General features: G+C 51.5%; 1 protein-coding gene across 11 annotated transcripts in view; it reads left to right on the top strand.

Annotated features, from left to right (window-relative positions):
* The first annotated feature begins 665 nt into the window (after positions 1-665).
* SLC37A1 (solute carrier family 37 member 1) overlaps positions 666-14730 on the top strand; it is a 60373-nt gene continuing 46308 nt past the window's right edge. For 6 of the 11 annotated variants that reach the window (XR_004268573.1, XR_004268574.1, XM_032276788.1 and 3 more), the window contains exons 1-3: positions 1519-1605; positions 5353-5585; positions 12854-12935. Coding sequence is in view for 7 of the 11 variants with exons in the window: in XM_032276788.1 (XP_032132679.1) it covers positions 5530-5585; positions 12854-12935 (138 nt within the window). In the remaining 4 variants the exon portion in view is untranslated. Of the gene's footprint in view, positions 1606-5352; positions 5586-12853; positions 12936-14730 lie in introns of all 11 variants that reach the window. The other 5 variants (XM_032276790.1, XM_032276789.1, XM_032276782.1 and 2 more) reach the window with 4 other exon arrangements.

Raw genomic sequence — 14730 nt, 5'->3', positions numbered from 1 at the left:
TGCTCTGAAGCCATGCTGTGATCCGCTGTTGGTGTTCTCCAGTAGCTTCCAGGGGGATGGCCAGGCCCCTCCCTGGGCTGCCGAAGGAGAATAGTTGTTCCCGGAGTGAAGTGGGAGCTGTGCCAGGGCACCGGCCAGCAAGGGTAAGAACCCGGGTGGGCTTCTCCAGCCTCACAGGAGCTGCATCTGTCACATGCCGACGAGGTGGGACACAAGTTGGCTTACAGGTTGGGTCGACAGAGCCATATCCGCGTGCCCATTTCCACGCTATGGAGGGCTAGTCTTCACGATGGTGCCCCTTGCGAAGACACAATAGGAATAATAATAGGACGGAGGCCAGGGAAAGGCCCTCTTTGGGGGTGGGGAGCGGCGGCGTGTGACCCTCGCCGCCTGTGGGGAAGACCTTCTTGGAAGACAGAGCGCCAGCGGTGCAGAGGCCGCCGGGGACTCCACGAAGGTGGTGGGGAGCGCGCCAGCGACAGCCAGTGCGCCTTCGGAGCCAGGGAAGGTGCGGGCCATGACCCGGGGGCGCCCGCAGAGGACGGGCAGCGCCGCAAGACTTGGAGGCGCCCCCGTCCGGCGGCCCCGGGGCGGGTGCGACTCTGGGCGCGCCGGGGCCGGGACTGGGGCCGGTGCCGGGGGTCGGGGCGGCCAAGAAAGGGGAGGAGCCATGCGGCCCCGCGGGAGCCCCGCGGGCCCGGGAAAGTGAAAGGGCGGCGGGGCCTCCAGCGCGCCGCTCCAGGAAGTCGCGAGCAGGAAGCGCCCGCGGCGGCCGGGCCGGGCTGCGGTGCGCGGGCCTCAGTGGCGCAGGTGAGACGCGGGGCCGGGGTCGGGCGGGGAGGCGGGGACCCCCAGCCCCACCGCTCGCACCTGCGGTGTCGCCGGCGCTCGGGCGCCGCAGCCGCTCCGCACCTGCTGCACCCGCAGGGAGCTGGGCGCCGGGCCCTGCGCACTCGGAGCTCGGCTCCTCTCCCCCTTCCTTTTCTTTTTATGGGAGCGAGGTGGGGGCTGGTTTGGGTGTTTTCAGAGAGCCTGCGACAGTCTCAAGCTATTTTCGCGGAGGGGAGTATTTGAAATACGACATCTAGAAGAGTGGCCCTCAGCAACAATGCCGGGCGTTCCCGGACCAGGGCGATGCTGGGATTCTGGGGAAGTGGAGGCAGAGGGAGCGGGCACCGGGTCGGCTGCCGCTCCACGGAGTCCCCGGCAGGGGCGAGCTGAGCTGTCCGGCCGGGTCCCCTGCCCACCCCGGCCCGGGCAGCGGTGACAGCTGAGGGTCCAGAGAGCCGGCAGGAGGGGACCCTGCGCATTGTCTGCCGCGATGGGGACGTGGGCGTGCCCGCGGAATTCACCTCCTCCAGGGACCAGCCGCCCAGGGAGGAGCCGGCACCGAACGCTGGCTCGGAGTGCCGGCACCCTGGGCCTTTGCGTTGTTTGTCCGCTGAGCAGCTGGTTCCCGGAGCCCGTGGGCCTCCTGGCCAGCGCGAGTGACAGCGACCTTCTGGGTTTATAATAAAGGGCTTGCGGCGCCGGGAAGACCCCTCGCCGCTGGCCACCAGCCCTCCAGCCTTTGCGGCCCACGCCGTGATTCTGGTGACCGAGAAGGTACGTGTGATCTAAAGATTTGCATTGAACGAAGGATACTGGCCAAGCCCCTTACCACCCTCACTCCACCAACACTCCAGCCAGCGGCCCCAGGTTTGAATTTCTAATGGAGCAATTGCAAAGCCTGCCCTTTGGGTCTCCCTTACCTCTTAGCCTGGAAGCTGCCTGCCTGCCTGCCGGCCCTTGAACTTATATTGTCAGAAGTTGTGTAAGTGGATAAATATTTTAGACTTCCCCCGTTGTTTCTTTATTAATCCTCTTTTAGAGCAAGCTTGAAAATCCCTGGCTCCAGACCTTCTGTGATTCTCTTAAGTCATTTTGGAACTGCGTCTACACGTTCTGTTTGGTGCAGCCCACCTGTGATGTTCTGTTTGTTGGGGTTGGGGGCAGGTAAGGGGGTTGGTGCAAATGGAATTCAGGTTCCTTGTACTTCAGCCAAGGGGAAAGAGATAGTGACCATTTCCCTTTAATATGGAAAGCGCCTTGAAAAGCAAAAAGCCATAGAAAGTGTGTACTCTGGAAAGGAAGTTGTATTCCATTTCTTGATTTTAAAAAATGCATGAAAACTTTTGGAGGAGAATTGACTTTCTCACCCATCTTTGCCTGTGAAGTGAGATCCAGTTAAAAAAAGTTGTCATGAAGTAGATTATTTAAAATATCTGTGGGGCTGCTTTGATGATATTGTTTAAAATATCTGTGGGGCCGCTTTGATATTATTTTAAATATCTGTGGGGCCACTTTGATATTATTTAAAATATCTGTGGGGGCGCTTTGATGATATTGTTTAAAATATCTGTGGGGCCACTTTGATATTATTTTAAATATCTGTGGGGCCACTTTGGTATTATTTAAAATATCTGTGGGGGCGCTTTGATGATGTGTAACGGCACCTCGGCCCTAAAAAGACTTTTGAACCTTCCTCCTGCTCTTGCTCACTCCCTAGCTCCATTATTTGAGTCTCCGAAGGTGACCTGGAACCTTCTAGGCAGCGTGGGTCACATGTGAGTGGGCCTGGGAATGGAGCTTGGGAATGTTTCTTTCCCTCAGCTCATTCTGTTTTACAGTTGGCTAGGGTACGTTTTTTCAGGAGATAGGTATAAAACTGTGTGTCTTACAGGGTTTCTTTTTTAACTTTTAGTTTCAGGGGTACATGTGCGAGTTTTACAGGTTGTAATAAAGATGTTCTAATGGGTTGTTGCCTAAGTTACTATCCTTTTTATTTTTTTAAGACAGGGTCTTGCTCTGTTGCCCAGGCTGGAATGTGGTGGTGCGATCTCAGCTTACTGCAACCTCTGCCTCCTGGGTTCAAGTGATTTTCATGCCTCAGACACCTGAGTAGCTGGGATTGCAGTGTGCACCACCACACCCTGCCAATTTTTGTATTTTTAGTAGAGATGGGGTTTGGCCACACTGGTCTTGATCTCCTGGCCTCAAGTGATCTGCCTGCTTCTGCTTTCCAAAGTGCTGGGATTGCAGGCGTGAGCCACCGTGCTTGGCCTAAGTCACTGTCTTTGACAGTGCAATGAAACTGGACATTCTGCCGCTTTTCCTCTCTGAAATGGTGAGTTCCAGGGGCGCCTATAGAGTGACTTTTTTAAAAAGTATGTCTTCTTTTTATGTACTTGGACTGTGTGCCAGAAACTGGGTTTAAACCAAGTGATTTGCTTCCATTCTGCTGCCCTTTCTTTGCAGGGGATGAGCAGGAGGAAGAGTGGCTGGAGGGAGGAGGTGGCTCAGAGAAACAGGACAAACTGGAATCTGCCCCACTTACCCAGCTGACCCGGGCGAGCCGCCTAGCCTCATTTTTCTCCCTTGTGAAATGAATGCCCTGCCTCTTCAGGGTGGTCACGGGGCTCAAATAAGAGCTTGACAGTCATGGCTCATGCTCCCAGAGGTCCTGACCCACTCTGAATGAAGCGGTGTTCAGTGGTGCTGCACAGGCTGGGAAGGAAGGGCCCCATTAGTTGAGCTCTTAACATCCCCAAAGTAAAATCACTGTCTTTGCACATCTTAATTGCACTCCCTATGAGAATTTCTAGCACTTTCTGTTCACCCATTTTACAGGGGAAAGAATCATCATTGTTTTAAAAAGAAATCAAAGAGGTTTTTTTTCCCCTTCTTGGTTTGTCAGTGCCTTCTGGGTTTTTGATGTTGTTGTCACAGGTTTTATCAGAGTTGGAGGCTTTTGATTTATTTAGTAGTTGGCAGTGGAATGTTTCCAGACACGCTGGGCATGGAGGAGCAGTACTGGGAGGAAGACATTTGCTTCCGACCATCCATTTCCAGCCACTGCTGAACCAAATTCTTTACTCTGGAGTTGTCATCACAAAGTCGTTTCCCAGGGTACATCTGGACCCAGACTGGAGCCCACCTATTTTGAGCAAAATACTGCTTAAATCTGGAGGTTTGAGCAGATGCGGTTTTGAAGTATTTATGGATATTATTCAACGTGAGTTTCTTGAGCATGTGGTCTGTGCTAGATTCTGGACAAGGAGATGGAAGCAGGACATTGCCCTGCAGTCCCTGGCCTTCCTTTCTTGAATTACAATGAGGATAATATCAGCTAGTGTTTGGTGGGCATTTACTACATACCAGGCTACTTGGCTTCCCATGGATTATCTCATTTTGTGTTTATAACAACAACATAGATGCTATCACCCCCATTGTTTAGCCTGGAAGGAGAGGGAGCTGAAAGGTTAAGTGACCTGCCTCAGCTTACACAGCCCAGGGTCAGCCTTGGAGGCAGGAGGCATTGAAGTGGGATGAACCCCCCTGTTCAGGCCCTGCGAGGACCTCCTTGGAGAAAGGTGTAGCTCTAGCTGGGGCAGGGAGGAGAGATGAGGGGCAGCTCCTGGGGCAAAAGCTCAGCAGGGTTTTGAATCTTTTTGTAAAAGGTGGTATAAGGGAAAATCCTTTGAGAATGTGCATTTTTGGAAGCTCACTCTGGAGGGAGGCAAAAGCAAATCTGGGGAACTGATGAGTTTTGGAAGATGCAGTGACTCGGGAATGTCATGAGGCTGGGTTTGGGATGGGAGGCCAGGCCTGCCTGCTGTGCTGGGCCCCTTCTCAGTTCTCAGAACTCCCTCCCCAGTCCTTCCTATATTGCCCTGCCTTCTGCCCTGACTTCATAATCAGGTGATTTTCTGTGACCTCTGAGGTGACCATGGGAGATGAAAAATGAAGAAGCAAATAAAGGCAAAGCCCATTCCTCCTTTGGATTCAAATGAGGAGGCAGATAGAGGCAAAGCTCACTCCTCCTTTGGATTCAAATGGCAGAGCCACAACTGAATGATTGGTTTGATCTGCCCTCTTGTCTAGGCCCACATTTCTCTGTTACTATGACTCAAAGGTGGCCTGGTCCATAGAGGTGGAACTGAGCCAGTCCAGTGCCCTGGCGTGCCCTGATATCTGGGCATATGGTGCGACTGCAGGGCACGTCCTTGCTTTTGTGAGTGGGTTGATGTTGATCTCTAGATGCCTCCCAGATAGAGATGAGTTCCTTGGTTCCTTTTTATCCACCATCAGAACATTATCTGAAATTCATTTCAGGGTTCTCAGAACAAACTGCCTTGAGGGCAGGTACTCCACCTCTTCCTAGTAACACTCGTGGTGGGGGCCCCTGCTCGTATCAGACGTCCAGCTTTGATCTGGAAAGCTACTGTACGTCTGTGGGGTGACTTCTGCCAGTAACACTGAAGGTTGAATGTCAGGACACTGGACTGTGAATGCCTTTCCTTCTCCTTGTAGAGAGCAGAGCCACTGCCAGGAGGAAGGGGTAAGACCCAGCACTACACCTTCTTTCCATGCTTTCCAGCCTGTGGGAGCGACCGCGGCAGCAGAGAGAGAACCTGGGGCCAGGATTCATGACCTATTTATGAAGCATCTTAATCTGGGACCGAGGCACTGTGGTCAGTGGCGACGTAAATGGCTCGCCTCCCTGCTGGCATCCGCTTCATCATCTCGTTCTCCAGGGATCAGTGGTGAGTCCTGGTGGGCCAGGCCGTTGGCATGCAGCTGTGTATGGGTGAGGGCCACTGTGCAGGTAGTTGTCTTGCGCCAGTTTCATTATCAAACACATGAAACTTGGATCACTGACCTCGCCCATAACTGTTGAATTGCTTGTTGGCAGCGGAAGCCGTGACCCCCGGAGCACCGCTGAGGTGTTCTTTATCCTTGCGCTGGTATTGACAGTGTTAGGCTCTCGCGTGGTCTCCAGTGGTTCCTGTAAGAATCACGGTCCCTAAATGACCACTGACTACCAGCAGAATCAGCAAACGGCTGTGGTGAATAAGCACATCACTTACATATAAGTTATATAACTGTGAGATCAGGTGAGTGGCCTTGCTGGGGCAGAACTTTCAGAGAGAAAAGGAAACGTTTTGGTGCAGCCCAGAACCACTTTCTGTTCAGAGAGCGCCTCTCCTCGCGTATTCTGAGAATCCTCCTCTTAGGCGGCCTCGTTAATTCCATTCTCCTTAGAAGGAAGCAGTTGACAAGCACAGAGTCTGAAGCTGGGCTCCCTGGCCTCTGATGTGTCCTGCTAATCTCTTCTGGGAGAGGAAAAACTTTGCTTCTTCCCTCCTAGGTTCTGTTTTGGGGGACCTTGGATGGCAAAAGACAGACTAGCAAGAGAAAAGACAGATTTCACCACTTATGTATGAGAGGTCATAGAAAAGTGTCACTCAAAGGGGCATTTAGAATTCGGGGCTATGTCTTTCACAGGGGAAGGGGAGTGGGAGGAGGGCACTTGTGGGCAAACAACTGGCTTTTGGAAACACAAGTGGGCCCTCGAGAGCAGATGGGCAGCGTGTACTTTTGTGATCGTTCCTGTTTCAGTGCAGGGTGGAGGCTTCTTATCCCAGTGGTGAGGAGGAATCCAGCTCCCCTTGCTGCTCCAGGGACAGGATTGATGACAGGTGGATTCTTCTGAATTCTTCTGGGGGCTTCTGCTTTTCAGAATTCAGGAACTCAAAAGCCTTTGGCTCAAAATGATCTTGATACCACAGTGGCCAATTCCGGGCCCACTGGTCTCCGTGCCAGCCCCTGGCAGCCCCCAGCCCTGCACAGCTTCTCAGCCCTGCTGGTTGGTGGAGCATCATGGGGTGTCAGGTTTGACTTGAAGCCATCTGCGTTCTTCAGCCAGAGTGCTGCTCTTCTTGACTCGTATTTCATGTCTGCTGTGAGCCTAGCCACAAGTGCCGGAACACTTAGGTTTTATGTAGTGAGTGTTTAGCTTCTTCATTTTGTAAGTTTATTTTGATATAATTTCAAACACATGTCACTTACTGACATCTGTAAGAATGTTCCTGTAGAACCCTGTATGTCAGAGATGAACATTTAGCCTCATCTGCTTCTCTTCCTGCCCGTCCACAGTGTGTGTGTGTGCGTGTGCACGCACACGTGTACGTAGATGTATGTTCATACACACACACACTTTTCTGAACCACTGGAGTGTAAATTGCAGACATCCTTCCCCTTTGTTTCTAAATACTTCCTTCTGTATTTCCTATAAAGAAGACATTCTCTTATAAAACTGCAGCAAAAAGATCAAAATCAGGAAATTTCACACTAAGATACAGTTATCTAATCCACAGTCCTTGTTTAAAAATCCATCAAATGTCAGGTATCTGTTACAGCATGTTTCTTCTGTTCGGGGTCACTTCCGGTTCGTACATTGCATGTAGTTATCCTGTGGGCCTAGTCTCTCACTCTAGCACTGTTCCTCGGCCTTTTTTTTTTTTTTTTTAATCTTTTATGACCTTGGCTTTTTTTTCCTTCTTCTGAGACAATGGCCTTGTTATGTTTGAAGAGTTCAAGCCACTTATTTTATAGAATGTGCCACATTTTAACTTTGTTATTTCCTCATCTACATGATTCGATTCAGAGTATATATTTTTGACAGAAATCCCGCAGAAATGAGAAGCTTTCTCTTTAAAGGAGGAGGAGCCGCAGACATGGGATGAGGGAGGGGAACTGGAATGAACTGAGTGGGGTTGGATTGGAATGATAGGTCTCAGGATGGGCTGGTGACGGTAGATATAGAAACAGAGAAGGGTGTGTGTGTGTGTGTGTGTGTGTGTGTGTGTGCGCGCGCGCGCAAATGCATCCCACTGGGAAGTCCTTGGAACAGTAATAGCCCTCAAGTGAGCACACTTCGGTCTGGGATCTTGGTTTCTGCATCTCCCATTAGAAGGAGCCAGGAGTCCTTGGAGATGTGGCCGATGCCGGGACTACGGCAGGACAAGTAAAAGATGAGCTGGAAAGTCTTGTGCCAGAAAATAAGGAAGTATTTACAAACAACCAGATCTAGGACAATCTGAGATTCACAATAAGTGAGACTCGTCATGGATGATAGCCCATTGAATAGTGTAAGACTCTGGCAAGTCCTACTGATAACAACTGAATAAGTAGGAGAAATGCGAGCTCCGTACAGTGGAGGCCGGCCGCCAGGTGGGGCAAGGATGTGCAGCCAGCCACCCACGCCGGGAGCCATTACAGGGTGCTCAGCACAGGCACAGAACGCCCGATGCACTTTGTGTGGCAGCAGCTGGAGGAACTGGATAGCTACATTATCTCAAGGCAGGTTTCCCGAAGTTCCATATTCATTACTTAGAGGGAAACGTGGTGGTTTCACGGAGGGACGATGAGGCAGACAGCACTTTAACCAAGGACCATCTTCACTGTCACGGCTGCCCTGTGCCTCCTGACAGGATGCTCTGAAGAGGACGTGGCATCGCTTCTCTGCCTGGCTTCCTTGTTTCTGAAATGAGGATGTCTTTGGACTAATTTCTGCACCAAATCATGTCACTCAGTAATTCTCAAAAGCGTTTCTTTACTCCTTATTTGCATATGATTGAGGTAGTGACAGTCAAACAAGAAGACAAAGACAGATGCTCTGCGTGGAGCCTCTCGCCCAAAGCAGCCGCTCCCCTGAGAACACGCGGTCTTTGAGACCATGTCTGAGGAGGCCCCAAGGGGCACCCCCGTCTGACGCTGTCATTGCTGAGACCTGCATTTTTGCTAGAAGTGTGAGGTTTGTCACGTGTGGGAGGCCAGGCATGCTACAAGTAGCCATAACTGCAGGAAGTAAGCAGAACACTGAGGAGCAGAGGGAGTCCACCATTAGTGTTTTATTGCATTTGCTTTGTATTCAGAAGGCTAAACTTAACACAAAACAAAAATGAAAGCGCTATCTTAGCCTCCTGGGGCTGCTGTCCCAAGGTACCACAAGCCAAGTGTCTCAAAACAACGGGAACTTACTCTCTCACATCACTGGATGTCAGAAGTCCAAAGTCAAAGTGTTGACATGGCCACGCTTCCTCTGCAGGCTCTAGGGACGGGCCCTTCCTGGCCTCTTCCAGCTCCTGCTCCTGCCAAAGCCCTTGGCTGGTGGCTGCGTCATGCTAGTCTCTGCCTGTGTGGTCACATGTCCTCCCTTCCTGTCCATCTCTGAGTCTTCGTGTGGACTCCTGATGTGGACGCCAGGCATTGGAATTAGGGTTCACTCTAATCTAATATGCCCTTACCTTAGCTAATCATGTCTGCATGGCCCTATTTCCAAATAAGGTCACATTCTGAGGTTTTGGGTAGACGTGAAATTTTGGGGGACAATATTCAACCCAGTACAAAATGAATAAAAGGAAACAAATATCATCCAAAACATCTGCTTTGTAAACAATGAAGGTAACATAGATGGAATCAGGAAATAAGAAAGGACTTCAGGAGGGCTGCGTGGCTTCCGGGGGTTGGAGCTCGTAACCCGGCCGCTGCTGCAGAGTGAAGCATCTGCCTGCCCAGAGGCCAGGCATGTTGGGCGACCACCAGCAAGGCAGCGGCCTGACTGTGGCTGCCACGGCGTAGCAGTGGCCGTGGAGCTGAAGTCAGACCTTTCAAAGAGGAAAGTCCAGCCTCCAGCTACTGCCTCCCCCCTTGTCCCCAAGCCCCAAGTCCTGAGTACAGAAGATGAGGAAAATGAGGGAGGAAGGATGAATTTGGAAACTAAAGGAGTTGGCTTGACCCTGACTAAATACATACAGGGCTTTCCTCTTCAGTCTTTAGGAAATTTCAGTTTGCTGCGTAAATGGACCCTTCGCCCCAATTCTACGGGACAGCTTCCCCCACACAGCCCGGCTACGCTGTGGCAGTGACTCTTCCCAAAGGGGCTTATTCATTAAAGCATCTCCCAACACACAAGGCTGAACTGAAGGATTCCAGAGGCACGTGCTGCTCCCTGTGTGGTCCTCGGTGTTCTCAGGCCGTCTTGGCGTGTGCTGCCGAGCACCAGCCGGGAGCCACCCCGAAGAGGAGGGCGGAGGCCCAGAGCGCATCGCCGGGGCCTGATCACCCAGGCAGCCCTGACAATGCGGGGCCCCTGCACTCTGCAGACCTCAGCCCGACAAAGGGACACAGCCTTCCTTCTGGGCTGCCTGGCTGGAGGATGAACCCACAGCTCATAGGGCAGAGCTGCTTTTCTCAAAATCCTTCCCAGCTGGGTAACTGTGAAACTCCGATTCTCCCGGGTGAGAACACCTGTAGAACTGGTGCTGTGGGTGGAGAATCCTCGGGGCACGGGAGAGCTGCTCCCTGGACTCAGCTGGGACTGACTGGGGAGGTGCTGGAGGGAACTCGGCCTCAGAGCTTTGTTCACCCGTTTTGAGGAGACTGGAAAAGGAGATCCTGTCCTCCAATGAGGGCTGATCAGGGTCACCCATCAGCCTTACTCGCCCTAGTCAGCTACAGCAGGTGGAGTAAAGTGACCAGTGTGTCAAGCTGTGGGCTGGACACGTGAGCACTGAGGGCCGGTGAGGCCCAGGGGCCTGGAATCTTCCTGCACCAGCAGCGAAGCTGAAAGCAGCAGTGGTGGCCTAACAGAGAGCCCCATGCAAAGCGCGGAGACTTTCTTTCCCTACCAGAAAGGATGGTTTTCAGAAATGTGAGGACCGAGGCCTGGGCGTCCGGAGGAAGTCCTCTGTACCTACATAGCCTTTGTTCTTTGGGCTTTGAGATAAATTGCACACTCATTTTTTAGAGTTTCATTTTTTCCCCATTTGGCCCTTGCCATCGGCTTGGAGGAAGAATTGTAGAAAGGCCGTCGGAAGGTAGTTCCCTGATGAGGAAGGGAGCATGGGGGCGTCTCTGTCTTCAGTCAGCAGGTATTCTGCCAGTCGGTGTGGTTGGGTTCCTTCCCCTGAGGCACAGGCGTTCCAAAGGTTGTAGTTTTGAGTCCCACGGAGCCACCAACCTTTCTTTCCCACCTGAGATATGGTCTTTTTTTTTTTTTTTTTTAAGAAAATTCTGGAAATATTTATTTGACCCCTACTTTAGCTGGTGACCAAAGAAGAAGGCAGCTCTGAGATCCTAGGATTTTTCGTTACTCATGGAAAGCTTCCCTTGGAGTAAATCACAACATTATAAACGTAGATGTACAGCTGGGAGAAGCGATCCCTTGGCCCCGGGCCTCCCGGAAACGCTGCCTTTCTTTGTTCTGTGTAGGACGCTGCCTTAGGTAATTATTGATTCAGGTTGTTGGTGGCACCATTCAAAGTCATTGGTCTTCCCAGGCCAGAAGCAGGACAGGTTCTCCCGGGTGGGAGGTGTGCCCCAGGACACAGAGCTGCCCCTCGCCTTCCTCTCCTGTCAAATGCTGCCTTCTCCCCACCCATTTTGTTGCCCTAAAACATCCTTTTCTCCACAGTGCTTGAGACTCGCAGGCAAGAGTTGCCCTTCCCCTTCTCACCGACGCACCTGCCTTTCTGCACACTCCACGCTCATGCTTCCTCTTCGGCTGCTTTCCTCCCAGCCAAACGGAGCAAGGGGCTTTGTGCCAGTGTTTCTGTCACTGGCCTATTGAGAGCCTGCCAGCATCACTGACTTTTTCTCTTTGAGGGCTGTGAAATATTTATATGTCTGCCTTGCTTGTGTGCTTCTGAAAAGTTGCATAGAAACCAAAGAGCCAAAAATAAATATGATCGTTAGTGCCCAGGATAGCACGCTACACAAGACACTTGGGGTTAGCTTTTTTGTAAACTGAACGTTTCGTCGCCCTCATTCTGCCTTGTAAGTTCAAGTGCACATCATGAGTCCCAGCCTTCCCTTTGGTTATAGCTTTTTTTGAAACAAATGAATGTTTTTGATGTCGTGACTTAATAATAAGAAACGAATATTTTTTATATCGTGACATAATAATAAGAAACACACATGGTGTCCAGCCCTGGTTCCCAGCACACAGCTCCTACGACCTTGGGTGCTGCTAATGAGGTGACTGTGGCTGGGGCTCCTGGACAGCCTCCTGGGGGACTGGTTGCTAGGGCAGCCGACCACGTGATGAGAGGTTGGAACTCCACCCTGGACCTCTGGGGAGTGGAGGGAGCCCGCAGAGGCGGAGTTGATCACCAGTGGCCGGTGCTGTGCTCTATCCTGCCTGTATGCTGAGGCCTCCACAGACTCCCTAAAGGATACTGTTGGGGGGCTGGCGGGCTGCCCAGCACAGGGAGATTCTGGGAGGGTGGAGCCCTGGGAAGGGTGAGGAAGCTCCGAGCCCCTGCCCCGTCCCTCGCCCTATGCATCTCTTCATCTGTATCCTTTCTAACGCCCTGTATAGTAACCAGCAAATGTGTCTCCCTCCCTGAGTTCTGTGAGCTGCTCTGGCAAATTAATCAAACCTGAGGAGGGGTCATTGGGAACCACATGGAGAGCCGGTTGGTTGGAAGAGCAGGCCGCAGCCTGGGATTTGGCCTAGGTCTTGTCACTGGCATGTGAAGTGGGGCAGCCTCGGACTGAGCCCCGCCCTGTGGGGTCTGATTTTGACTCCTGGAAGACAGTGTCAGAATTGAATTGATTGGACTGAGCCCCTCCCTGTGGGGGTCTGATGCTGACTCCCGGAAGACAGTGTCATGTCAGACTTGAATTCACTTAGAGGTCACCTAGTGTCCGCTGGAGACTTGCTTGGTGTATGGGAATACCGTACACATCTGGCGTTGGAAGTGTGGAATGTGTGTTGTGCGTGAGGAGCAGAAAAGCAGTTTGCTTTTTCTTGCCTCTTACGGTGTTTAGTTTCCATTTGGACAAAGCAAACGCGGCAATATTTTTTAATGTTCCAATATTATAGTGATATAAGTAATACTGGTAATTGCTATAGAACGGAATTAATAATAGACAGCATAAGAAGATTTCAGAACACGGTGTTTCTGACTTCTGAACATCACTTCTGTCAGTTTATGTTGTCCTCTCACGCTGTTTTGTGTTTCAGGTACAGAGCCTTCATTTTTATTTTGACGTTTCTGCTGTATGCAAGTTTTCACTTGTCTCGAAAGCCCATCAGCATAGTGAAGGTAAGCAACCATGAGAAGCACCGCCTGCCATCCCTGTAAGGAGTTCCCCACGTGAAGAGCTTGTGGGGCAGAGGGTGGGGATGGTGGCAGATACTAATGTTTTAGGATTTATACTTTCAGAGGTAGTAGACTTTTAGTTGTATTCATTGACAGTTCCAGAATTTGAAAGTTTAGCTGCATATTTATTTTATCTTGTGACTTTTCCTTCCAAATATATCCTGTCTTAAATGGTTCCCCAGATTCCAGCTCTTTGTGGGATCTGACCCTGGGTCTGGCTGCGGAGGTGGCTTGTCATTGTTCTTGGAACACTGCGTTTCTGTTTGAGTGATGGGTGGGCAGGAAGTCGTTCAGCAGGTGTCCCACTAGACTTTGAAAAAAGAAGATTAAAGTAGACAAGCCTACATAATAACCACTTATAACTTGGAGAAAAGCAGGATAATTTTCTGATCCTCATTGGAATTACGCCACCCTGCCTATAGACCATCAGGGGCCTGAGAGGCTTTTGAGTCTCTATCGTAGAAGGGACAAAGAAATCATCGCTGCCAGGGACAGCTCATTCACAGCTTGATGGCCCCTCGCTCACTCTCCAGTAGTTGTCAGGGACCCAGATCCAGGACTGCAAATCTGTGACCTTTGGAGCTGTGCTTCCTCCACTCTTGCAGTGGCTGAGCCCTGGGCAGCTGCGCTCTGCAGGGTCTGCAGAGGCAACCCAGAGGCTGGTTCTTTCACGATAGGCCTAGGCCCCCCACTCTCCAGCAGCTTCCAGGGGATGTTAAACATTCATTTACCCAAAAGATTCTAAAATTCCCCCTTGGCCTCTGGTAAGCAAGAAACTTCCATGCTTTTCAAGTTGTTGACTGTGGAAAGCATTTGTAGACCTTAAAAAATGTGGTTTTTAAGAGAAAAGAATAGGAAAAGAGGTGGTGGGCCTTAAGAAGCACTCATCCGCTTGACAAGAGACGCTAACATCAGCACCAGTAACCAGCCACTGCCAGTCGGCACCCATAACCAGCCGTTACCACTGTGATTACTACTACCTTTTGTCTTCCTGGATAGAGAAATACACAGACAGCTCAAGAAAATGGCAGACGATAATGACAGAAGTAACTATTGAGGAGACTTGGTGAGCGCTTTGGAGCCGAAGGACCTGGTGTAGTTGGGGAGCCTGTGTGGGGGTTTAGGATTGACCTGGAAAGGTTGGGTTTGGATCGCAGGGGAAGAAAACTGGCTTTGCAGGTGGGGGAAACTCCTTGAGTACTACGTGCAAGGATGGGTGTCCCCATGAAGCCGCCACCTGATGGGCTTGGGGGCTGTTGTGGCAGATGTAGCATGTAAGGCAGGCTGGCCCTTGAGGGCTCTTTGTCAGGCCACTGATTTTGGGGTCCACCTGATGACCACGAGGGCCCCTGTTAGCCAGAAGCAAGTGGGAGCCCTGTCCCAGTCCCTCTCCCGGCTTCCCTGGTGGTCCATCTCAAAGCCCCCACCCCGACTCTTGTCTGTGGTGGTGTCCAGGCCACTCAGGGCTTAGGGCTTCTGAGGAGACAATGTCAGGGTCAGCTGATAGTTCAATGTCACTAACTGCCACTACAGAGCCCCAGGGTATGACAAAGCGCCACATACATTACCCCTGTGAGTGTCCCTGTGAGGAAATTGAAGCTCAGGGCTTCGTTCCCCTGGCAGGGCTGCTGCGCACTCAGGGGAATTCGCTGTGGACTGGCTGCCTCCAAGGCCCTGCTCTTCCTCTCTGTGCCTCAGGGTCTGTCTGGGTTTAATGACCTGAGTACAGCCCCAGCAT

The sequence above is a fragment of the Sapajus apella genome, unplaced genomic scaffold (assembly GCF_009761245.1).
Source record: "Sapajus apella isolate SASKATOON/1434 unplaced genomic scaffold, GSC_monkey_1.0 scaffold8, whole genome shotgun sequence".
NCBI lineage: Eukaryota > Metazoa > Chordata > Mammalia > Primates > Cebidae > Sapajus > Sapajus apella.
This window is presented reverse-complemented; position numbering and strand designations above follow the sequence as displayed.